The sequence below is a fragment of the Myotis lucifugus genome, unplaced genomic scaffold, assembly GCF_000147115.1.
Source record: "Myotis lucifugus unplaced genomic scaffold, Myoluc2.0 scaffold_43, whole genome shotgun sequence".
Taxonomy (NCBI): Eukaryota; Metazoa; Chordata; class Mammalia; order Chiroptera; family Vespertilionidae; genus Myotis; species Myotis lucifugus.
This window is the reverse complement of record NW_005871091.1, coordinates 7348413-7374081: the sequence shown is the minus strand read 5'-3', so window position 1 is coordinate 7374081 and position 25669 is coordinate 7348413. Positions and strand designations below refer to the sequence as shown.

The following is a 25669-nucleotide window of genomic DNA, read 5'->3' as shown; positions in this document are numbered from 1 at the left end:
TGCTTTTGAATGCAGCCCTGTGGCGACTTTGTATTTGAAGCTGCAGTACCCATGCGGTGGCACAAGATGGCAGAAGAGAAGGACAGACCGAGTCTGAGTCCTTGATCACATCCTTAGGACTGCTTCTCCAGCCTTCTTGTTAGTGAGAATATTAAACACCATTATCGCCAGGCCCTGAGAGACCGGATGCTGTTATTTGCAGCTTAATGCACCTTGATGCTACAGCTTCTGCAACCAACTCGTGCACTGAAACCAACCTGCAAAATTTACAACATACTTTCCTAACATATGAGAATGCAAAAAAGCACTCCAAACGTCTCTTTCAAAGAAATAGACTGATAGCATCATTTTTTCTTGTCATTTGAGCTGACCCATCTTTGGCAAGTAAATCAGAATTTTCATATATAAACCAAACTTATCCCATTTCCTTATGGGCAAGTGGTTAGAAACTATTAGCTCATGAATGCTTCCTAATTGGTTAAGAATTACATTTGCACCTGGCTGATGTGGCTCAGTGGTTTTGTCAACCTATGAACCAGGAGATCACGGTTTGATTCCCAGTCAGGGCACATGCCTGGATCGTGGGTTGGGTCAATGATTCTCTCTCATCATTGATGTTTCTCTTTCTCTCTCTCCCTCTCCTTTCCTCTCTCTGAAATCAATAAAAATATATAATTTTTAAAGAATTACATTTGCTAAAAACTCAGGCCTTTATTTTATTACTTTGGGCTTTGGCTTAGTTTATCCATATGGGGGAATCCTTGAAGGTAAGGATTAAAGGAGTTGAAGAATTAATGAACAATGCTTGTGAATATCACAAAATATCCCACTGTTTAGGGAGCTGTAGCTTGGCCCACTATTCTCAGAGCCAGATTGAGGCCTTTGGCCAACACTGTTTCACTGTGGATTGGTTTTAAAAATCAATTTTGAAAAGTAAGAATAAGTCTCTTCAGGCTTGGAGATCCATATGGAAACACTGATGAGAATAGGTAGAGGAAAGAGTGTGGCCCTCAGTTAAAATTTTTTCTCTACCTTGTGCATCCAGAATAACCTTCTTAAAATGTCAAGGTGAGTTCAAAGAAGGGTGTTCCTTCCCAGCTTGTGATAGCTGAGCTCTAGTCATCCCTCGAGAAGGACAGAGGGTGCCATGACACTGATTTAACTTGCAGTCAGCCACGAAGCAGATGAGCCATGTTAAGAAACAGACTTTACACAGGAAACCCAGAGGCCACAAGACTTGGGAAGGACAATGAACTAGAAAAGCTTTAGGGAACAAAACTCACCTTGAGGGAGTGGGGACAAGTGTGAACTTCACAATCCTCTCCATTTGAGGACCAGCAGGCTTTTGCCAGCAAGATGGGATGGGCAGAATACTTTGTGCTTGGCTTTTCTTGGTTCTTTTATGAGAAAGGCGTGGCAAGTTGCTGTCAACAGGGTGTGTCATAGGTGGGCCAGCAACGTTCTCTGGGGCTCATTTTTTTCTTTTCCAATTGTGTATTTTTAATTCAGTTTCAGAAAAAGATGTCGCATCTTTTTTTTTAAATTTGGATTAGAAACCTGGACATTAGAGTTTCTTTTCTTGAAATGCAAGAAAAAGAAATAACCTTTCATAGGTTCAAAGATAATATTCTGGTTTTTCCTCTTGCATCAAAAGCTACATATCTTCTCCCCAAAGCACCTGCTCCAAGAGCTGGGACAGGCTGATTCCCCCTTCACCGACCTATTTCTGTAAATTAATCTTTGTGTCAATAATTTCCTTTGTTAGAGGGAGGCTTCTTTAGGGGGCCATGTTGTCCTCAGCAAGAGGTTGCAGAGCAGTTGAGAAAGTTGGGGTAGCTTAGAGTTCTGGTACTTTGGGGTAACTTATATATGGCACCCTGTGAGCCTGTCATCCCAGGACTCACCTCAGTGTACTAACTCCCCCACCCGACACCAAGGTCCTAAAAGGAAGTGTTGGTAAAAGAAATTCCAAACCTAAAAGAAAGGTTTGGGGCTAGTCCCAAAGCAAAATCTCAAGGGATTGAGATAATGCTCCAGAGAACAGCAGTTTTGCAGTTGATTTTATACATTAGAATCAAAGGAAAGACATAAGAAAGGTTATATGAAATCCATTGGTGGCAGATTAAGGAGGGGGAAATCTTCAGGACTGGATAAAAAGTAAAACAGAGAGATACATACTTCTTTTACATTGGTGGTGTGGACAGTTAGCATTTCACATGTATAGTTTGTACCGTAAAGAGGGATATGGGTAAGAGATAATAATGAGGAATGTTGGGGTGTCTCGCCCTGTACTGTACCAGCGTCTGGAGAAGAGATCACCTTGACATTTTAAGAAGGATATTCTGGATGCACAAAAGCAATGGGCCGAGCTTGTCAAGGTAGAGATTAATTTATCATATAGGCCTTAGAATGTGACTTCCCACCATAACTGGCTCAGTTGGGTTTTGAGGGTTTTTTTTTATGATAAAAATATCCCATTGTGGCTACTTTTAGTTAACTAGAGGCCCGATGCACAAAATTCATGCAAGAGTAGGCCTTCCTTCCTCTGGCTGCCAGCACCGGCTTCCCTCTGGCACCTGGGACCCGGGCTTCCCTCGCAGCCCGCTGGTCTGGTCGGTGGCCTGGGTCTCCCTCTGCAGGGTGATCATGGGGTGATGGCCGGGCCCTGACCAATCACATTGCACCTGCCTTGGCTGGCCTGGCACCAGTGGGTGTCATAGTGTGGTCCCGAATGGTTGTCTGGATGGTCTTTCTGCTGTTCAGCGTTCGGTTGATTTACATATTACGCTTTTATTATATAGGATTATATAGGATGAGCTTGTCAGGCTTGCCGAGGGAGCCCATTTTGTTCACAGATGACAGCATGTCTTATTCACGCACCTCAGTGTTTCCACTCTCAGCACAGTCACCCAGTAGGCACTCAGTAAATATAAGTTGACATGTAGGGCATGATATCTGGTGTCTTTGGAAGAACAAAAATTGTCTAAAGTGTTCCTGGCATGTAATTGTGAATTTTAATGTCTTCTTTAGTGTGAGAATTAATGTTTAAGTGTGACAACAGGGGGTTAATTTGGCTGAAACAGTTCTTTTCCTTCCCTGATGTTAACTGGTAAAGTAATGGGATTCTAATCTCCTCAAAGCATTTTGTTTCAAATGTGGAAGTGTGTTTCTACATACTGGTGCATTTTGGGTAATAGTTCAGCTACAGTTTTTAAAAAGTGGAGTCGTCTGAATATTGCTAATAGATTAAAGTATTTGTTAATAGGGGGGTAAACCACTAAATTTAGATTTATGTATGGTTAATTTGTTAGGTGTAGTTCCTTGCAGAAAAATACACAAACTGTGATTTTGAATATGACAGACACACACTATTTTTTTAAAAGAACTTTTAAAAGTTAAATGCTTTTTTCTTTACTTGTTCAAAAGAGAAAGACTTCTGCATGTAGATTCTAGGAAGATTAGATCCTGCCTTCTTTATCATAAGCCGAATTGGAGGAAGGGCTAGCTGAAAGTCAAGCTTCTTTTCCTGAACTCCAGCGAGTGATGGAATCTGGATGTGTTGGGTTGAAAAGCAATATGGTTGAGGACAGAGGAATTGCCCAAACTCGTTACCAGAAGGAAATCTACACAGACCAGTTGGCTTGTGTTTCAAAAGTATGGGCTTGAATGTACAAACAACCATGGTCTGAGGTCCCCAGGCCACAGCGATGCCAGGGCTTACATCATGTTCTGGATAAAAACACATCGGGGTGGGGTACATTCTTTGTCTAACGTGTTGCCAATGCATGAATTTTGCAAAGGACTCAGTTTATTTACATTTAAACAAAGCTACACTAACAAAACATCAAAGACACCAAAAGTCACGTAACAGATGACTTGGCCAAAGGCCAACCCTAGCACTCAGAGATACACGGTCAGTTGAAACCTATCACCCATGGAACTTGAGAGGAGTTTACTGGTACAATGTGGTGATCATTCCTTCACTCTTTCCTGCCTCTTGGCCTCAAAGTCCCAGAACAGGCTGTGGTGCCACCATGGGTGGTGGTCATGTCTAGATAATTCCCAGGAAAATGCAGCTGTTGCAGCCTAAAGAAGAAAACCCAGCCTTCCCCTGAAAGTAGCACACAGGGACCCCCTCTGTTACCCCCCCCCCCCCACACACACACTGAAAACAAAACCATAATAACAACAAAGAAAAAGAGTAGGTGTGTGGTTGTGCAAGAAGCTCCTTTTTGTACTTGCCATTCTATCTGGAATGCATGCAAAATTCGTTTCCAGGGTCAAACTGTACATCACAGCTAACCCTCACTACCTCCCTTTTCGTTCTTCTTCCAATTTTCTTCCTTAGGCCCATTTCTCTTCTTCCAATACTCCTTTTTGTGGGCAGTTCTGTTAGATAGGACAAGGGTCTCAAGGTCTGGGCAGTTCTAAATGTTACTTCTTGCTAAATGTTAAAATATAGCACAGTATTTTGCAGATGCAGCAGTAAACAAATAGGATGAGCTGGCAGGAACTCAAAAAATAAAAGTAACCAACTGCGAAGAAATCAACATGTAATTGACCAGAGTGTAGGAGAGCAATACCAAGGCTCAGTTGGGGGAGGCAGAGCTTTGCTTACTAGTATGAATCCCATCTCCTTTACTTGCTGCAATAAAACTACCTTGCGACAACCACATCTCAGTAGAACACCCCAAGCAGAGAACCCCTTCAGTTCAGTAACAGTTCCACTGCAAATCCCTTTTCTTTCTCTTTCTCATTCCTTTCCTACTATGTGTCAGGTATTGCTCTATGATTTGGGGAAGGATTAAATGAAACAGAGAAGACCCTTGATATTGTGGACCTTATATTCTATGGCAGGAGATGGAGAGGAAAAAATACCCAAAATAATAAATAAGGGAATTTCAGATAATGACGAGAGAGAACTTTGAAGGGAATCACACTGGGTGATGTGATAATGTGACAGATGGGCCTGGGGGCAGGAAAGGGGGAGGCTGCTTGGAAAGGAAGTCGGCTGAGGAGTGAGAGGGAGGAGAATTAAAATTGAGTTCAGACCTGAGTCATAGGAAAGATTCAGGCGAAGGGAAAGCATTTCAGACAGAGAGAAAGGCTTTGCAGAAAGAAGCCCTGAAGCAAATGCAAGGAACTGAAGGGAAGCCGGTGCGGTTAGAGCTGGGAGAACCATGACAGGAGTGATGATAAGACATGAAGTCCAAGTTTGCAGGGGCCAGAGCACATCTGGCCTGGGAGGTAAGGTAGGGGTTTGAGTTTATTTTAAATGCACCACAATGCCAGGTCCTACTGAGCAAGGTAATGAATTATTTATCCAGAACACTGACTATCCACTGTTGAGCTCCTCTGCATTATCCACAGACTGAGCCTATAAAGATTTCGTGACAGTCGAACACGCATAAAGGATTTATTATATAAGGGAGTTTGGGACACACAGGGACAGCTGACAAATGAGAGCCCTCTGCTTCACTCTAATCATGGGCCTCTTCTCTCATTTCTCTGACATAATAAAGCTGCCTCATTCCTACATTCTTATGCCACCTGTTCCTTGTTCATTTTTTATAAATTCATCATTTGCCTTTGGAGTTTCATATTTTTATCTCCAAATGATGAACATAGATGTACTTTAAAAAATCAGTTCATTTATCCATATTTCCATGTAGGTCGTTAGGAAAAAGGTCACGATGATTTGTTCCATTCTAAACCAAAAATTCCCATTCAGCAGTGATGACTCACATTGTTGTGAATCATCTAAGTACTGGGGTGACCTGCCAGCCACAGCAGGTCTCCATGGCAGCTCTAATATATTAAGTACTTTATTTTTGCCATTAACACTATTCAATTTCCAATTGTCTTGGACACAGCCCCAAGGGTTTTCTAAATAAAATCCAACCAAAAAAAAAACCCAGTGCCAGTTAATGAACATTTCTTGGCAAATTCCTTGTAGTTGGGATAAAAATATCCAGATTGTTCAGGTGACTTAAAATTACCGTTTTATAGCGTGTGTTACCGCAACTCACAACGCATCTTAGTGTATCTAAAAGTCCCACAGTAATCAACTCCAATTAGAATGCCTCTCCACCCAAATTAAGTTACCAATTAAATAAGTTCTCCCAAATGAGAAGTGTAGCCAACGTAAATTAGATTAGCCCTATCATTATATAAGTCCTACTTGTATTCTCCAGTTACACTGTAGTATTCTTACCATTTTTTCTTTAAACAACAAAAAAGAATGCAGGATTCAAGTGTTTCCATTTAAGAAATTCACTTACGAATTTTCAAGTGAACAGCCCATACTTTTGAATGGTACTTTGGAATGGTACAATGGTGTGTGTGTGTGTGTGTGTGTGTGTGTGTGTGTGTGAGATACTAATCGCCACATCACAAAAAAACATCCCATTGAAAGAAAAGACAATGACAAAAAGTCTTCTCAGGATACCTCAGTGGAATGGATGCTTTTATTTTGACTAATATGTCTACACAAATACACTGTCACAAATGAGAGCTTCTTAGGCCTGATTATAATTTAAACTCTGAAAGATGAGGACTGTTAAGAGACCTTCACTGACCTGTTAACCTATGTCCCTTGATATGAGAAGGGGAGTTGGGTTCTCCTCTAGTCCCCTTGCTTAGGATTAAATGAGAGACTTCAGCTTTGGTGTGAAGCTGTTAGCTGTCCTAATCAAGGACAATATACAAAAACTGGGTTCTAGGAATGAGGGACAAAAGGGAAGAAAATCTAGAAGTGGGTAGAGATAAAAGGGCAGCACTGAGCTGCAGAAAATGTCCAAGGATGGCAGACTCCAGTTAAGATCAATGGGAGGAGGTTCTTGGTGTATTGGTAGAGAAATTAGACAAGGCAAAGATGGCCTTGGCCATCCAGAATGACAGAGTCAGGGGAGGGAGTGTCTGCATGGGGTAGACATCTGAACTAGAAACAGCAGAAATATAAACCAGCAATGGTTCCGTCTTGAGCCTTTCTAGCTTAGATGTGGCTCTTCTCCCACTGGACAAATAAATTTTCATGAGGCAATCCAATCATTAATGCAATAAACCCTCATGAGGTCCATAGGTTGAGGGTGGTTCTATTCTCAAACATGAGGCTGATTCTGTTCTCAAACAGGGGGGTAGACCAGTTGCTGGGAGAGGAGGAATGAAGGTGTGGAATCCAAACGTCTTGAATAAGTCATCTAGTAGCTCTGATCACTTTGGACATTCCTGGGAGATACATAACAGGTCACTGTAACAACACAACACACACTGATACCTGTTTGTTCTCCAAGGTCCACATGACAATGAGTTTCTACCATCTTAGTTTACAGAGATATTATTCAGTCCAGGTTACAATCATATTTTACAAAAGAGAATTGGACCACATAGATATCTATAACATGGATGGGATTAACCAGAGGGGCCGGAAGTCAGAAGAGCTATGTTTCAGTCCTGCTCAGCTGTGTGAACCTGGAGAAGTTGTTTAACATCTCTGGGTCTCAGTTTGTTCATTTGTGATGTGTGGTGGTGAACCCACTGCCACCTCCACCCCCACCCCTGTATACCTCCTCCCTGTTCTTAAGAGGATCCCCACATGGAAACTCCCTGTGGAAATGTAAACGCAAACAGAAGGTGTGGCACTGAAACAGACTGGACAACTGCGTGAACTCTCATGTAACCATCTGTCCTCAGGAAGGGACATGTTGTCCGCCGGTTCCATAAGTATCATCCAAGGCCATTTACTTGTAATTCTCGAGAAAAGTAATTTTCAGATGATAGTCCTGGAATACGTTCAAGAGGTGTCTCAGATCACTTCCAGTTTGAATGAAAAATTACCTTGGTTGGAGGTGGGGCCAAGCTGCGTTCCCTCCAAATACACTTGAGTTTTATATACTTACTACAGGGGAGAAAAGAACTAGAATTTACCCCGTGCCCTCTCTGGGCTAAGCACTTATAAGGTGTCTTACATACAGCCTCAAGGCAACTTTAAAAGGTAGGTACCACTGCCCTCATTTTACAGGTGAAGAAACTGAGACTCAGAGTGGTTATGACTTGGCCAAGTTCACACCACCAGGACATAAGAGAAATCTGAAAAAAAAATGCAGGTCTTCTGACTTCACAGTCCATGTTTTCTCATGCTACCTAGAAGAAAGAGAAATGAGGGGGACGGGTTAGCCAGAAAAGTTAGGGAAAGGGATATGCAGTTAGTAAAGAGCTCACCCATTCAATATCACTCTGCAATGCCCAATTTCCAAATAATCAGAATGTGACAGAAATCTGCAATATTAAGTCTCTAATAAACATAAGCAATCTGACTTTGATGATCCATAAGGTGCTTTCAGATTCGGCTGTGCCTTAAAGTTCTCACTAACAATACTGATTATCCGTGCACTGCAGTGCAGAGAAGAAAAAGGCAGGTAACGGACGCCAGGTCACCTGCCTCCACGCTGCCAGCACTGCACAGCTTTTATTGGCTTTCATTACATCAGGTCAAGGAAACAAGCAGAATCTATCCACGTGGTCCTGCCTGTTTAGACATCCATTCTGAATGCATCCATTCTCATGCCCAGTGAGAAAGAAATCAATCCAAAAGGATCTCACCTTTCACTAAGTTCTACCCTTCACATCCTTAAACAGTCCTATCACTGTGCACAGTATTTTGGGGAGTCCCAATCTCTATCACGACGTAGCAGAGCTGAAAACAACTGGAGAATGTAACCGGTATTTTAACGCCCCCTCATTGGGTGGGTCAGACTGCATGAGGCAGTGTGGCTGTGTGGAGGGACAGAGGTCCGGATCTGTGGCCAACTGCTGCTCCTGCCAAGGTTCTTGACTGGTCTTTTCCTCTGCTGTCCCAGTGCCTATATCCTCAGCAACGTTAAACAACGAAGTATCTGCAAGCGACCGTGTCTACATAAAGAGCTCAGTATTTGAATCTCCAAGAAGCAGCCGATTCCAGGACAGCACTTCTTGGCCCACTAGAGCAGACTGGGGTGAAAGTTGTACCGCAGGCTGGAGAAGAGCCCGATGTGTTTCACCAGGTTGGGTTCCACCACATAGGCCCGCTCCCCCTTGGCCCTCAACAGTGAGTACAGGGCCATGTCCTTGCCAAAGCCCTGGTGGCAGTACACCTGGGACAGGTAGGTGAGGGTCCGGCGGGCCGCGGGGGCAGGGAAGAGCATGGCTGGGGTGCAACACTGCGAAGCGGGGACCACACTGTACAGGGAAGGGCTCAGCCGCCGCAGTTCCAGGAAATAGTGCCTGCCCACCAGTTCCACCAGCCCCATGCTGTACAGGGAGAAGAAGAGCAGGACGGGCCAGCTGAAGCCCGGGCGGCTGGCAAACCGCATGTATATCCAGGTGAGGATGGGCCCCAGCACCATGCCCACACCGATCCACTCCAGGATCCGCATGGGCTCTGGGTTGATGTAGTGCTGGAGCCTCTCGGGATGATAGAGCTTTAGATAAAGGGCATCTCTGAGGTGGGACTCGGAGAAGCGGGCCCGCAGGAGGTGCTCCAAGACGGGGAAGATCTGCTCTTCTGGAATGGCGTCGTCTTCCACCATCAGGACGTAGTCCGGGTTGTAGGTCTGCAGGGAGGACTCCAGGCAATAGACATAGTCCTGCTTCTCTTTCTCAAACGAGTTGGTCGAAGGGTCGTCGCCGTAATCGTCCTCGGTGCCCTCATAGCGGTTGGCCACGGGGACGTACTTGGACAGCAGCTTGGCATCCACGTGGCTCACACTGCGCTCCACGTTGCACAGGAAGAGCTGGTGCCCCTCGCACTGGGGGCCGCACTGTTGAAGAAGCCGGTGGAACTGGGACACCACCTGCAAGACATAGTGGAAGCCAGGCTGCCTGTCCACGGTGACGATGGTGATGACCAGCCAGGGCCGGGGGGTGGCCTGCCAGACGATGGGCACTGAGCCGTTGGCGGAGGGCAGCTCCTCAAAGTAGTGGAGGGCAGCTTCACCCTCTTTCAAGCTTTGTTGCAGGTAATCTTGGCTCATTTGGTTCAGATGCCAATGGCGAAGGTAGAAGTAAGAGTGCAGAAGCCGGTGACAGGCCAGGGGGGCCAGCAGGCCGAACGTCACCACGGTCAAGATGAAGAGCTGGACAGCTGTGCTGCCCCAGGAGAGCCGCCTCAGCCTCCGGAGGAGCATGGCCGCGGGGGAGGCGGATGTGCTCATGAGGTCAACTTCTGGTCAGGTCTGGTCCCGAGAACAAACCATCCTGGACTGTAGGCCCAATTCAGTGCAAGTCAAACCTAAAGAAAGAGGAGGAAGAGAACGGTAAAGGGACAGAACTCAGCGTGTATCAAACCAGAAATTCCAGTTCTAGGTTGTGTAGCTATTAGAAATGAGCAGGGGTGGGGAAACCTTTTTCTGCCAAGGGCCATTTGGGTATTTATAACATCATCCTCAACTTAAAAATTAACCTGCTATAGGCTCACTCTCCCTCCTGGGAGCACACCCTTGCTTTTCCCTTCTCCTCTTCTTCCCCAACAAACACACATTTTCTCAACTCTAAGGGACCCCGTGAGACTTGCAGCCAGGGGAGCAGTGGGCAGTCGCAGCTCATCCTGGGCTGAACCCCCAGAACCTATCCCCAAGGCCCCTTTTCTCTGACTCCTCCAGTGAGCCGACAGCAGCCCCACCTAGGCTCACTTCTTTCCCATAAAGCTTCTAGAAAGCCAAAGCACCCGCCCAGACTCCTGTTGCCTGCATCCTAGGCCCTTCCTTGTTTCACTGTCCCAGCTTTAGTAAATGTGCCCTCACAATCACCTGGATTCATACTGTGAAATCCTTCCTGCACAAATTAAAGAGAAAAAAATTAGCCTGCTGTATTCGGTCAAACATTTAATTAACTCACTCCTAATGCCTTGGCAGGGCCAGACCAAATGATTTCATGGGCCTTCTACAGCCTGTGGGCCGGACATTCACCAGCTCTGCACTAGAGACTTAAGTATTTTCTCCAGTGCACTACCTTTGGTTGTACCTGTCAATAACCTCTTGGATTCTTCTGTTATTTCTGTGAGTAATGAAACCTTGGTACTCCAACCGAGTCTCTACATCTACATGTTTTTTGTTACTCCTCACCTGAGGATACTTTTCCATTGGTTTTTAGGAAGAGTGGAAGAGAAAGGGAAAGACAGAAACATCGATGTCAGAGGAACACATCAATTGATTGCTTCTGACCAGGTCCAGGGCCTGAGGAGCCTGCAACCAAGGTACGTGCCCTTGACAAGAATCGAACCCGGGACCCTTTGGTCTGCAGGCTGATGCTCTATCCACTGAGCAAAACCAGCTGCAAGTATGTCAAACTCAAAGGCTAACATGGGCCAAATAAACAAGGTTTAAGTTTCTGTGGGCAAAAAAAAACAAAACAAGAGCTTCAATTTTCATAGAAACGTAGGTTTATTTCTATAGAGACATGCTGAATACAAAGGGCTGAAATAAACGAGTAATCGTTAATATAAAAGAATAGAACATTTTAATAAAAGTTAATATTTTTTCTTGAACATTAACTTACCAGTACTAGACACTGAATAACTGCACAAATTAATAAGCGTAACGCAAATAAACCTATTTTTCTTGTTCTCCGAAAGTGAAATATTTTCTGTTGCGCACACCAAACTAGTCAGTCCAAGACTAATGATGTGGCAATCGGCTGCTAAAATATTCACTGCTAGTATTAGTGGAGAGAAATGGTGCACCTGTGCATAAGGTGTGTAAGGGAAATGAATGCAACACGATTATAGTCATCAGTCATTAGTGAGCCTTGTAGTTCGTTATTAATAACTAGAGGCCCAGTGTAAGAAATTCATGCACTGGAAGGGTCACTAGTGGCTGCTGGCTGCCGGCCGGCTACTCCCTCCCTTTCCCCAGCTGCCTGCCAGCACCAGGGCCTTCCTCCCTTCCTGGCCTTCCCCCCGCTGGCCTGCCCCCTGGTCGAACTCCAGAAGAACTCCAGTCAAGGGGACAATTTGCATATTATGCTTTTATTATATAGGATTGTGTATAACAGGATATTGTAAAAATTAAGTTATGAAATTTTTATTAAAATGTTTCTTACATACCATTATATTGGCTGGACCACAAAAATATTCGTTGTGGGCCACATGTGGCCCATGGGCCGTGAGTTTGACATGCTTGGGCTAGGGCAGTGGTTGGCAAACTGCGGCTCGTGAGCCACATGCGGCTCTTTGGCCCCTTGAGTGTGGCTCTTCCACAAAAAACCATGTGCGGGCACGCAAGTACAGTGCGATTGAAACTTCGTGCCCATGCGCAGAAGTCGGTTTTTGGCCTGGGCGAGTCTATTTTGAAGAAGTGGCGTTAGAAGTGGGGGGTGGACATATAGAGAGGATGAACGAAAGGAGATAGACGAAACAAGTATACAAGACGAGTGTGGATGGGAGAGTTGGAAGGGGTTGACCTCAGCGAACGTACCTCAATCAGATTGAGGACGTTTTTAGCAAAGGCCAGCTTAGGAGTATCCTAATTAAGTTAATAACAATGTACCTACCTATATAGTTTAAGTTTAAAAAATTTGGCTCTCAAAAGAAATTTCAATCGTTGTACTGTTGATATTTGGCTCTGTTGACTAATGAGTTTGTCGACCACTGGGCTGGGGCATACAGATGCTTAGTTAGGTTTACAAGGTGCCAGTAAATTACCAGGTATGCAAGTTTATTATGTTAATTAGGAGTGACACAGACATGGGTTCTTAAAACAGATGCAAAAAAGCAAGGCGTGACACACACAAAAATAAGTTTCAACCTAAATGCATTGTAAATACTTGTTGATGTGATTTCTGAAAACTGTATTTTCTACACATCCCAAACTCCCCAAAAGTGACTATTTACAGTTCCCTGAAATGTCTTTAACATCTTCCATTCTTATTTCCCTAATCTTATGCAACTATACTTAAAAGTGAATATTAATTTAATCCTGATTGCTCTCCCATTTTATTTTATTTTTACTTTTATTTTAATCCTCACCTGAGGATATGGTGTATTGGGGTTTTTTTTTTAGTTGATTTTAGAGATGGGGAGGCGGGAGAGTAAAACATCAGTTGGTCACCTCCTATATGAGCTCCAAACCCGCAACCTAGGCATGTGTCCTGACTGGGAATCAAACCCACAACCTTTTGGTGTACAGGATGGCACTCCAACCAACTGAGCTACCTGGCCATGGCTCCCATTTTACTTTTTACTACCATGGGAACCAGTGAGAGAAAGGATCTCCCCTGTACAAGAGAACTCTAGAGCCCCAGACTTTAGGAAAGAAGGAAATGTCTGAGGTTGGCAGAGATGGAAATGGAAGAGACAGATGCCCCTAGCCCAGGGGTGGGCAAACTTTTTGACTCGAGGGCCACAATGGGTTCTTAAACTGGACCGGAGGGCCGGAACAAAAGCATGGATGGAGTGTTTGTGTGAACTAATATAAATTCAAAGTGAACATCATTACATAAAAGGGTACGGTCTTTTTTTTTTTTTTAGTTTTATTCATTTCAAACAGGCCGGCTGAGGTTGGCAGAGATGGAAATGGAAGAGACGGATGCCCTAGCCAGTTGCATAAAGAAAGGTAGAGTGACATGATGACTCAGAATACAGGTCAGGTATGTGTTGGTCTGGATCCCAACTTGGCCACTCACTTAGTGGGAAGTCACTTCACTCTCCACACCTTGAATTCCTAACCTCAAAAATGGAGATAATAATGCCTATCGCATAGGGTTTCTGTGAAGATTAAATGTGTTTCAGAGCATGGACAACAGTGTGGTGATTGTGGGGAGGCGGGGTAGAGGTAGAGGTAGAGAGTATAGAATTCCAAACATCTCTACAGTGCAGCAGGTCCTCAAATGACGTTGTCTACTTCTAATATTGATGAGATGCTGTAGGACCCTAACTCTTATTTATATCAATTAGAGTCTATGGTAAAATTGGTTTCATTATACATTATTTCCCTTAAAGTTGAAAAAAGCCATTAGTGATGTTAAGTGAGGACTTACTATGTGATGACATAGTAAATTCAAGGAAGCAGACAGACAAGTCTCATTTCAGCAGCAGAAGCAGATGATCCTGGGAAAGCTCAGAGGTGAGACAGACTATCTCAGTGCTGGATCTGAATAGCACTAAAGAGGGAGATAAGCAGGGAGAGATCCGAATAGGACACGACCCCAGCTTGCTGGTTTTGACTTCTAGAGTACTGCGGACTGGTTGCTCCTCTCCGGGATCTGCTGCGGTAAAAGGAGTTAATAATCATGGTTGCACATCTCCATGGCCTCGCCGGCTCCACGTCACTGCTAGTGGAAAACAGGGACTGAAATGGGGTTGAGCTCACAATCCTGCCAGCCAAGGTGGCCTTGGGAACAGAGTCATCCAGGTGGCTTCCGGCCTGTTCTCCCTACCCAAGAGAGCTGTACCCACTTAGAAGGAACAAAATACAGCCAACAGAGAAGGCCTGCAGCTTGGAAAGTGCAAGACACATATTAAGTGCTAAGATGACAATGTGATCATAATGACAAAGCCCAGCTCTGTGTTTGGTATAAAACTGCTATCCATTCTCCTTCATCACACTCTTCTAGTGACGGTTTTTGGTAATGCAACAATGTGACACTCCTTAGTCCAGGGGTGGGATTTTTTCAGGAGTGTGTGTGTGTGGAGGGTCACGTATAAATGCGCATGCATACAATTGATTTGAAAATATGAATCTGATCATGTCAATCTCTTGCTTAAAACCCTTCTTTAGCTTCCCTTTGGTCTCTTAATAAAATCCAAACTTCTTATCATGGTCCACAAGGCCCTTTATGATCTGGACCCTGCCTTTCTCCTTCATCTTGTTGTACTGCCTCCCTTTCTCAGTATGTTCAAGACTAGAAGTTAGCAATATCTTTCGGTAAAGTGCTAGACAGTAAGTGATATTTTAGACTTTGTGAGTCACACACTGTGTCTGTTGCATATTCTTCGTAGACTTTTGTTGTTGTTAATCCTCACCCGAGGATATTTTTCCCACTGATCTTTAGAGAGAGTGGCGGAAGGGAGTGAGAGAGAGGTAGAGGGAAACATCCATGTGAGAGAGATACACTGATCGGCTGCCTCCCACATGTGCCCCGACAGGAAGAAGGGAACTAGGTGGCTTAGGGACTAGGGTGAGATAAAACATTTTATTAAATACCTATTTACACCTTTGGGTTTAAAGGTACTGACTTATAGAAAATACATTTCCAGCTTTAAGATATTTGACATAAATATCCAATCCTAGCAGTTTTATGTATAATAGGAGCTTATTAGATTCCTTGCTAACCCTTGGTTCAGCCAGCCTCCCCCAGCAAAACATAAGCTTATCTGTCTTGATCACCAGGGAGAGCCAGCACCTAGCACTACTGGAGGGTAAAGTCCACAATATTTATTGAATGAACAAACTGATTAGATACGACTGGAGAGACCCTGAAAGCACCAAGTTCTCCCAGGCCCTTGGCTTCCTGAATGAATTGTCTAGGGACAAGCGTGTCAAACTCAAAGGCTAACACAGGCCAAATACACAAGGTTTAAGTTTATGTGGGCCGCAAAAAAACAAAGCTCCAATTTTCATAGAAACATAGGTTTATTTTGATAGAGACATGCTGAATACAAAGGGCTGAAATAAATGAGTAATCGTTAACATAAAATAATAGAACATTTTAATAAAAGTTAGTATTTTTTTCTTGAACATTAACTTACCAGACACTGAATAACTGCACAATTTAATAAGCGTAACGCAAATAAACCTATTTTTCTTGTTCTCTGAAAGCGAAATACTTCCTGTTGTGCACACCAAACAAGTCAGTACAAGACTAATGATGTGGCAATCAGCTGCTAAAATATTGGCTGCTTGTATTAGTGGAGAGAAATGGTGCGCCTGCGCATAATGAATGAATGCAACACCATTATAGTAATTAGTCATTAGCGAACGTTGTAGTTAGTTATTAATAATTATGTATAGCAGGATATTGTAAAAATTAAGTTACGAAATTTTTATTAAAATGTTTCTTACATACCGTTATATTGGATGGGCCACAAAATTATTAGTTGTGGGCCGCATGTGGCCCATGGGCCGCGAGATTGACATGCTTGGTCTAGGACAGCGGTTGCCAAGCGGTGGTCCACAGACCACTGGTGGTCCGTGAGGTTTGAAAGGTTGGTGACCGCTGGTCTAGGATCTTGCTAAGGGGCCTGGTGTGCTTGCAGGGCTGGCTCCAGAATTTCTGTATGAAAGAGACTTGTGTGTTCCAGGTAGCAGAGGGGAGGGAGAGGACTTTCTTAAAGCTGTGTTTATAAAGCAAGCATGAAGATGTTCCTTAGATTTCATTATTTATTGGGATGGAAACTAAAGAACCTAGTGCTGATATAAAGAGGACCTTTAATACCAGGCAATTTCCCTACTGTGAGCAATGAAATCATTAACATCTCAGAAACCTCATTTTAAAAATCTGGTGTGAGAAGGCTGTTCTACTGATGCTTAGTGAAGGAGAGGGATTCTGTACAGAGAACACATGGTCCCTGCTGACACTGATCAGCTCTTGCCAGGGTGATGAACAGCCCCAGATTTTTTTTTTATCCTCACCCGAGGATGTTTTTTATTGACTTGAGAGTGAGAGAGAGAGAGAGAGAGAGAGAGAAAGAGAGAGAGAGAGAGAGAGAGAGAGAGAGAGAGAGAGAGAGAGAAGGGAAGGAGGGGAGATGGGGTGGGGAGAGAGAAACATTGATGTGAGAGAGAAACATCAATTAGTAGCCTCCTGCACACTTGCCCACTGGTGATACAACCTGAAACCTAGGTATGTGCTGACCAGGGATCGAACCCAAAACCTTTTGGTGTACAGGACAACGGTCCAACCAAATGAGTCACCTCCCCAAGGCAATAGCCCCAGATCTGCACAGCTTACAGTAACAGCATGCATTTCTTGGTCGCTGGTCTGTGGACAGCTACAGCTCAGCTTGGGTTCAGCTCCAGACTGCGTGTCAGAATCCGGTCACTGCACATACATCCCTTTCCCGTCAGGTTGCAGAACGGCCACCTGGGCACGCTCTTTTGCTGGATGGCAACTATACAAGAATCAAAATATGCAGATACATTTACAGCCTCGCTTAAGTGTGCCATAGGTCAAGTCCACTCACCATGCACTGGCCAAAGCAGTGAGCCAGAGAAATGTACTCCTCCACAGAGCAGAGGAAGGGAAAGCAGCAGACCGGTTTCTAAGCCCTCAGGAACAAAGATAGGATCTCGCAGTCTGCTCAGAGAGTCTGGGATATTTCTAGAATGCTCATAAGGCATCTGGCTCCCTATCGTGATAGACTGTATAGGTCAGAACAGGCTACAACAATGACCCCAAAGTCCCAGGGGTTTATAAAATCTGAGGTTTAATTCTTGCTCAGATTACTTGTCCGGTATGGGTCGACTGTCTCTGCTCCATGTCATCTACACTCCAGGACCCAGGCAGACAGAAGTGCCTCTTCTTCCCTGAACATGGCTGGTTTTGTGGCAGAGGGGAAAGGGACAGATAGGGAGTCACAAGCTGGCTCTCACAGCTACAGCTCAAAATCACTCACATCATGCCCACCTACATTCACTGACCAGGGCAAGGCACATAGTAACTCTGAAGTACAACAGGGCAGAGTTAGGTGATCTTCCACAAGAAAGGGGGTTCTAAAACACACATGGCCAAGCCTGAAGTCATTGATTAGGGAAATGTATGTCTCTCCAGGGAGGGGCAGAAAATGTCTTGAGCAATAACGCAATCTAGCACACCCACCTTCAGCCACGGGAGCTGGGGTCAGATTCCCCATTCAATGGTCAGATGTCTGGTTTGCCTAACATCCAGCTACATGAAGTCACATAGGCAATGAGGACCATGTTCTTGTTAGCTTTTAAAACCTCTTCTTAAAGGATTTAACCAATTGCTGCACAGTGGCATGCGGTGACCAATACCACCTAACATTTACTTCACTTCACTGACGCGGTTTTAAGATAACTGGCGTTAGCAGAACAGACCTGAAAGCATAGAATTTTCCACTGGCAGCTTGAGGGAAGGAGTTCTCCACTCCCAGCCCCGTCATAGGGGTGGGACAGACGAAGAGCTGTGTCCACAGTATCACTCTGATTGCCTTTTCCAGAATTCCATGGTCTCCATGATGATGCCGGCTCAGGCCCATACTCCAACAGTGTTGTCTACTGATTGGCATCGGAGAGGCGGCCTGGAAACAACCCTACCTTCACAGCCCCGATTCTAAGGCACAAGGATTACTGAAATCCTCGTCTATCCCTTGCTAGTGCACTTTGAACCACAAACAGTTCCTAAACTGGATTGTGCCTGCTACCATGTCTAGGACGGAGCTGTCAGGGAAGGCAATGAAGGACAAAGACACGAAGAAATGACCATGACATAGGGCTAGGATGAATAAATGGAGCGACAGCGGCAATCACAGTTTAGTGCACCTTCTGAAAACTAAGCTGAAGGGTCACAGGAGTAGGGGAGGCAGAACACCAGGCTGAGCTGAGCATCAGGAAATAGTGACCCTGTGACACACATTTCCCAAGTCAGCCTCCTCCACACACCGCACCACCACCTGGTCCAAAAGACCAGTACGTTCCGACTTCTCACGCCTGTCCAGTCACTTCCCACGTCCTAGCCATTCCTCTTCTCTCCTCCCCTTGCCCTTCTTCACTTCCATTCCCCGGTTACTCCTCACAGCCTCCATCCAGGCCAGCTGACTGCAACAGGCTCCCAAAAGGCTTCTGACTTCCAGAGTGAGCTGTTTTGGTCCCAATGAGACAGGACAGAAAGAAGTTAAGGGGAAATCCCAACACGTGGAACGAGGATGTAGGAGCAGAGCTGACATCCTCTCACCAGAGCCCCCACTTCCACGCATGATCGAAGGGAAAGTTTATCCAAGAACCCCCTGAGGTGGTCTCAGAAGTTAAGGACAACGAGGCCCCCGCCCAACCAGAGGCAGAGTCAGAATTGGGCACAGCAACGCTTAGCAACAACCGCTCGGGCCCTGGAAACACATAAAGTCACAAGAATAGATAGACCACGTGCGAAACTCCCACGTGCGAAACTCACCCGCGAGGTGGCCCATGTCCATTCGGATGTGTACTTTTGCTTCTTTCACAGCCTCACCCCCGCCCTGGCTCTTTCTTTTTCTCTGCCTGAATAAAACTTGCTTTGTTCTCACTTCAACCAGTCTTGACATTTTTCCTGTGCAAATCAAGAACCTGGAGGTCACCTGACAGGAGTCCCTGACACACAGGCCCGGGGCCAGCCCCTGGCACTGAGGCGATCTGGTAACAGCAACACTTGCTAATCAGGTGAATTTGTGTAAAGAGATCATTTGATCTCTCCAAGGCTGTTTTGCTTCTCTGCAAAATGGAAAATAAAAGCTACCTCATTTATGGAGGTGTTGTGGAGATGAAATGAGACAACAGTTATGAAAGGCCTTTGTCAGACACGAGACACTGTGCAAATGATGGGAATGTTTTACATTATCAGCATCCGACACTCGGCAGCACAGGTCTGAACGTGGCACTCTCTGTAGAACTGGTTCAAGGAGTCCCCGGTGACTGCAGAATGAAGTCCAAATTCTTCACAATCCAGTTCCCACTATCTTCCCAGACCCACTTCTCCTCCCAGAGGCTACATCAACCATCAGGAGTCAGCTCAAATACACTCTTCCAAAAGCCAACCCTGATCTCTGCCGACCAGAAATAACGTTTCTTCTTCTCAAATGCTGGGGCACTTTACTTGAACTTTCCTCAAAGACATTCCTTTGTCACTTTCTACTTTAGACTGTACCTATTTATAGCTACCGCTTATTAAGCTTCCAACTACATATCCAAGTATTGTACTAGACTCGCATTATTTCTTCTGACCAAAATAACCCTCTCAAATAGTAATTGAACTAATCCCATTTAAATGGGGCGGGGGGGGGAGGGGTGCGGGGGGGGGGAGCTACCAACTTGCAAGCAGGAAATTCAAACACAGGGCAAATTTCATAGCCCATGTTTTTCCCATGGTGCCTGCTGCCTCCATGGCTTTATTCATGGCCCTTGACTTACGCCCCAAGGAATGTATAAAGCCCTTGTTAGTGGATTCAGTCTGATTTATCTTTGGTATCCCTCACAGACCCAGCACAGTACTCGACACACAGCAGAGGCTCAGTACCTGACCATGGTCAAGTCGGTTGCCCTCTACATGCCCCAATTCTTCAGCTATGAAATTGGTCACATGAGCACAGATCAACTCATTTCTAACATTAGCAATGATAGAAGTCTTTCAGAATGTGGGCAGTAACAACATTAACATGTAAAAAATATATTATATATATATATACACGAATTGGTTCCATCTAATCAATCACCAAATTAACGAATGGAATAAAAGATACCAGACAAAGTGGTATCTAAAATACATAGAAATAAATTTAAGACATATGCAGAAATATGCAACATATTATAAGAAGAGCATTTAAAAAGTCTTAATAAATGGAGAAAAAGAACATTTTCCCAGCTGCAGAGACTCACTAATGGAAGAGGAGATAGAGGTCTTTTTCTCCAAAATTCATCTCTATATTTAACATACGGTCAATTCAATTTACTTCAAGAGAAGTGGCCCGGTTCAACAAACGGGCCCTTTCATATAAATTGGTCCAACCTTTGGAGGGAAAGTTGGAACGGTATCTATAAAAATGTTATATGGACATACCCTTTGACACAGAAATCCTGTTGTAGGAATCTACCCTGCAGAAATGCAAACACATGCTACCAAAGATGGACAGGGAATGTTCGGGGCAGTTTTGTTTGTCACAGGAAGAAAGAGAGAGAGGAAGAGGGCAGATGTTCAGGATAATTATACCAGAGGATGATATGGGACATTAAAAAGAAAAGAAAGGTTTACAGATACTGACAAAAGAGTCTTAGCTAGGTCTCTGTTATGGACTGAATGTTTATGTCCCTCAAAATTCATATTTTAAAACCCTGATTCCCAGTGTGATGGTATTGGGAGACAGGGTCTGTGGGAGGTAATTAGGTCCTGTCCCTGGAGCTCTCCTGATGGGATCAGGGCTTTTGCAAGAGAGATAGGTGAGAGCTTGTTCCTTTCTCTGCTCTGCCAGTGAGGACACAACGGGAAGGTGGCCTTCAATAAACCGGGAACCGGAACCCAACTAAACTGGCCCCTGATCTCCGACTTCCAGCCTCCAGAACGGGGAGAAAAGTTTCTGTTTAAGCTACCCAATCGATGGTAATTTGTTCCAGCAACTGAGCAGATTTAAAAAGTCTCTAAGGGGAAAATGCAAACTATGTCAATGCAAATTGTAGAAAAACGTTCACAGTCTGATCATTTTTTTGTAATGGGGAGTATAATTTATTAGTAGTGGCGGAAGAGATGAAAGCATGGGGGATGGAGGTTTCCTGTTCTGCTTTCTATATTTATGCAAAAAGCATACATTACTTTTATAATCCTTTGTTGAATTTAACAAATACCCGTTCAACAAATACTGGGTCCGGTGTGTCAGGCACTGGGAGGGTGAACGTGACCCTACTCTCAGGACCCTTGTAATCAAAAACCAAGTAGAAATAAGAACGTACCTTTGTTTGTTTTGGTGGAGCAGGAAGAGGTTGGTTCCCTTAAGCAAAGTATTCTAAAGATCATCTGGAGTTAGTACTAACAGATCTGCTAGGAAATGCTACTTGGGTGCCACATATACCAAAATTGGAAGGATATATTGAAAATTAACATGGTCCCTGTGCAATGATGACATCAAGCTAATGAAGTACTCCATCATTTTATTATTGTGATGGTGGTGACATTTGACAAAACTCATCAAAATATACATTTAAATTGTGCATTTTCTTGCATGTAAACTGTACCTTAAAAAAACTGATTTTTTTTAAACCCAGGAAAATGATGATAGTGGGTAATAAGAAAGAATCTGCCGAACCAGACATTAAACCTATTATAAATCTTCAGTAATTAAAATTTGGTGCACTGACACCAAAATATACTGAAATAGATGCAAAAATCCACAGATACAAATATGTCATAATTTATTCTATCATAATTGTAGCAATTTAAGTCAGGGGTAAAAAAAAAATAGGCTTAATAGCTTTGCAGCAACTGGCTAACCATGAGCTCTCCATTTTACAGCTCAACCTAGAATAAATTCACATTTAAATTTCTAAATGAAAGCTTTAAAGTACCTGGAGAGACTCCAGGAGAATATTTATATAAACTTATGTTAGGAAAGGCTCTTTTCAGCAAGGCCCTCAAGCAGAAACGATAAAGAAAAAGAATAATAGATTTGACTAAATAAAAAGTTAAACTTATACATGGTCAAAGATGAAAAACTGAGAAACATTAGGGAAACTGGGAAAGACGATGCAACATAAATGACAGAATTACTACTTTAACGTGTAATATATAAAGAGTGCTTAAAAATCGGGGACAGAAAGTCAACTGAAAAGAGGGCAACAGAATTAAGTCAATTCACCCACACAAATGCAAAAGGCCAAAACACACAGCAAGAGGCGCTGATTGCCCCTGGGTAAATCAACGAACACATTGGTAACGGTGGTAATTTCCCCTGGGTAATCAGACATGCAAATTAAAACTATCTTTTTTTTTTTTTTTTGGTCCATGTTATTGGTTTAACTGTGTGCATGCAGGGAAAATTTAACATATCCAGAAAAAAATCTCAACACTCTAAAAGACGAAGTTTAAGTTATCTTTATTTTCTCCTTTACATTTTTATTTCCTGCATGTTCTGTAATGAACTTTTCCTTTAAAAACATTCCAGTAATTTTAATAACGTGAAGTGTTAGACTCGTCTCTTCTCACCTCCTCAAGGACCTGGTAGAGTGCACTCTAGACAAGCACCCCTAAAAGGCTCTTCTCCCTTACAAGGGGCTCATTCTCGGGGGGAAATTCGCGCAGGTCTGCACCGTGGGATCCCGGAGCCGAGTGGACCACCAGGGACAAGAGCAGGGGAGGCCTGGGTGGCGCCCTCCGACGCCGCGGGCTGCGGGCGCAGTGCGGCACCGGCGACTCCCCAGCCCAGCCCCGGGAGAGGCCGAGGCCAGCCGGCGCTGGCCTCGCTCTCCCCGTGGAAAGCGAATGGGAGCGGAAGACGGGGGTCCCGGATCTCGCGTCGTCTGCCGCTGACCTTGGGCAGTCCCCACCGCGCTTGGGCCTCAGTTTCCACACCCGCAGGCCCCGGCTGACGGTCCTGATCGCTGCGCTGGGCTCCCTTCGGCCGGTCTTTCCGGGTCCTGGGAGGGTCGCCTTCCCGTGCCCGGTCGCCCTTTCTCGGCCCCCGGGCTGCGAGGTCGCCCGCAGACACCCATCACCGCCGCAGCGCGTTAGAGCGCGCCGGGCTGGCCCGCGGGGGGGACGTGCCGCGGACCCTCGCCGCGGGCGGGGCGGGCCATTAGGCGATCTGCCCCGAGGCTTGCTCGGCCCCGCCAGGCTTGGCAGGAGCGGGGCGGGGGAGCTCGAGGGGGTCTTACCTGGACTCGCACACGCCCGAGCTGGCACCTTCCAGTCGGCCTTGCGGCGCGACCAAAGCGGGCGCAGGGCGGGGAGGAGCCCTCGCCGCGACGCTCATTCATCCCTGCGCTGACGCGGGCCCCGGCCACGCACGGGGAGCCCTTCCGGGGTCCCCAAGGTTTTCTGGAAGGAAGCGGCCGGCTCCACGGCTCGGGCCAAAGCGAAGCCCGCCTACCCGGAGCGCACGACCCGGCGCAGGCCCTCCCTGGCTGCGCCGGCCCGCAGCTGCTCACCGTGCCAGCGGCTGCCGCCCCGAACCCTGGTCCCCTCGACCTGGAGCCTCTCCGGGGAGCGCTCCAGCCGCGATGCCAAAGGGACCGGGAAGATCGTGCGCCGCGGAAACCTACCCGGTGGGGGCGGTCAGCTCCATCCTCTGCGCACGCGGAGGGCCGCCTCTGGCGCTGCCTAGACCGGCTGGTGCTGCAGTCCACGCAGGAGCCATTGCCGAACCCAGAAGCGGTTTGGGGGCGCGCCGGAGCCTCGCCTCGCCTCCTCCCGCGCCGCGCAGCTCCATGTGACCTGCGAGCTGCGGAGCGAAGGCAACCCCCAAAGCTAACTTGGGATGAAAAGGACGGCGAAGGGCGCCAACTGATGGGCAGAGGCGGAAAAGCAGGCTCCGGGCGAAGGAAGTGGAAAGGAGGTAGGGAGTGAGTCTCCGCGCTCGCGGTCCGCAGCCTCCGCTGTTCTCTGCTGGAGGGATTTGTTTTTGCCAATCATAAACACAAAATAGGCTCAGAGACATGGAAGCAGGAAACAGACTGACAGATGTTAGCGGGGCGGGGGAGGCGGAGGGGAAAAGAGAATTTGTGTGCCTGTATGCATAACTCGTGGACACGGAAAATAGTGCGGGGAAGGTCTGGGTAGAGCTGGAGACAGGTGGAGGGAGGCAAAGGGGAAAATGGGAGACGTCTGTAATACCTTTCAACAATAACAATGCATTTTAAATAATAATAACGGACACCACTCCCACGCCCAGTCTCCGCTGTATCCAGCTTTACCCCAGGCACCCTATGAACATTCCCCTAGCTGTCACTTCACTCCTGTACCTTGATTGCCGTCCCCAATTTGCAAAGGATGAAAGATTTGAGAAGATACTTAGCCAAGTGCAACCCTTATTCCAAAAGCCAAAAATGTAAACATTTATTTAAAAAGCAGAAAGTCTGGGTTTAACGAGATCACCTCGGCAAGCATGGGGTTTAGGTTTGTAGCTCTTTCCACTCACCCATCAGACTCTCCTAGGAGAGGCCTTGGTGGTTCATCTGAGTTGGAAGCAGTACCATCCCCACCTTTAATTTTGACAGATGGATGATAACATACCCATCTGACAGATGGAAAAATGGGGGTTTGGCCAAATGAATGATTTTGTCCAATTGACAAAGTTGGTCAATCTAGTCTACTAGTTAATAATGGAGTGGTTGTTTGCTAGACACTGTGTAAAACACAGAATTCACATGATTTTAGTACATACAACAATCTTATAAGGAAACTACTATTACTATTCCAAGTTAAGAAAACTGAGGCTCAGAGTGATTGTGAATTTGCATACCAGGCGGAAAAAAAAACAAAGAGAAAATATAAAAAAAAAACCAAAGATAAATTTTTGAAATTAAAAAAGAGATGAACCCGGCGGGTGTAGCTCAGTTGGTTGAGCATTGTCCCATGCACCGAGGTCACCGGTTAGATTCCTGGTCAGGGCACATGCCTCGGTTGCAGCTCAGTCCCCAGTGGGGGATGTGCAGGAGGCACCTGATCGATGTTTCTCTCCCATCCATGTTTCTATCTCGGTCTCCCTCTCCCTTCCTTTCTCTGAAATCAGTTTTTTAAAAAAGATGAAAGGAATGTCAAAGAGGAGAAATTAGTAAAAAAAAAAAACCTCACAGTTAAACACATCTTAGTGACATTTAAGAATATAAAGGGCAAAAATTCTAAAAGGCTTACAGAGAAGAACATATCAACTACACAGGAACAAATAGCAGATTGTCATTAGATTTCTTCAACAGCAATCATGGTTGCAATAAGACATGTGGAGAAAGGTTTTCAAATTATTAAAGAAAGAAAACTTATCCAGAATTTTATATCCAGCAAACTG

At 45.3% G+C, this 25669-nt stretch overlaps 2 protein-coding genes and 1 non-coding gene across 6 annotated transcripts in view; 1 reads left to right on the top strand and 2 right to left on the bottom strand.

The window, feature by feature from the left end:
* Positions 1 to 24322, bottom strand: part of ALDOB (aldolase, fructose-bisphosphate B) — a 52521-nt gene extending 28199 nt beyond the window's left edge. The window contains exon 1 of the mRNA XM_023753324.1: positions 23928 to 24322. Coding sequence (XP_023609092.1) covers positions 23928 to 24322 — 395 coding nt within the window. The remainder of the gene's footprint in view (positions 1 to 23927) is intronic.
* Positions 6437 to 24063, bottom strand: TMEM246 (transmembrane protein 246). Of its 4 annotated transcripts, none has more exons than XR_002829078.1 (3): positions 16039 to 16666; positions 8602 to 10267; positions 6437 to 8142 (listed from the first exon to the last, which is right to left on the bottom strand). XR_002829078.1 is itself a non-coding variant. In XM_023753322.1 (3 exons), exon 3 carries the CDS (start codon positions 10188 to 10190, stop codon positions 8979 to 8981), a length of 1212 nt encoding a protein of 403 aa, XP_023609090.1. In that variant the 5' UTR covers positions 10191 to 10267; positions 16039 to 16245; positions 16924 to 19902; the 3' UTR covers positions 6437 to 8978. The 4 variants fall into 4 exon arrangements, 3 of the variants coding, with proteins under 3 accessions (XP_023609090.1, XP_006088136.1, XP_023609091.1); XM_023753322.1 differs by adding an exon at positions 16924 to 19902 and having other exon boundaries at positions 6437 to 10267; positions 16039 to 16245; XM_006088074.3 differs by lacking the exon at positions 16039 to 16666 and adding an exon at positions 23928 to 24063 and having other exon boundaries at positions 6437 to 10267.
* Positions 21721 to 21823, top strand: LOC111825866. The gene has a single exon (XR_002829081.1). It is a non-coding gene; the product is annotated as a U6 spliceosomal RNA (small nuclear RNA).
* Positions 24323 to 25669: the final 1347 nt, after the last annotated feature.

Excerpts from the sequence above, each read along its gene's own strand:
- TMEM246 (XM_006088074.3), bottom strand. The coding sequence starts at position 10,190 with ATGAGCACATCCGCCTCCCCCGCGGCCATGCTCCTCCGGAGGCTGAGG.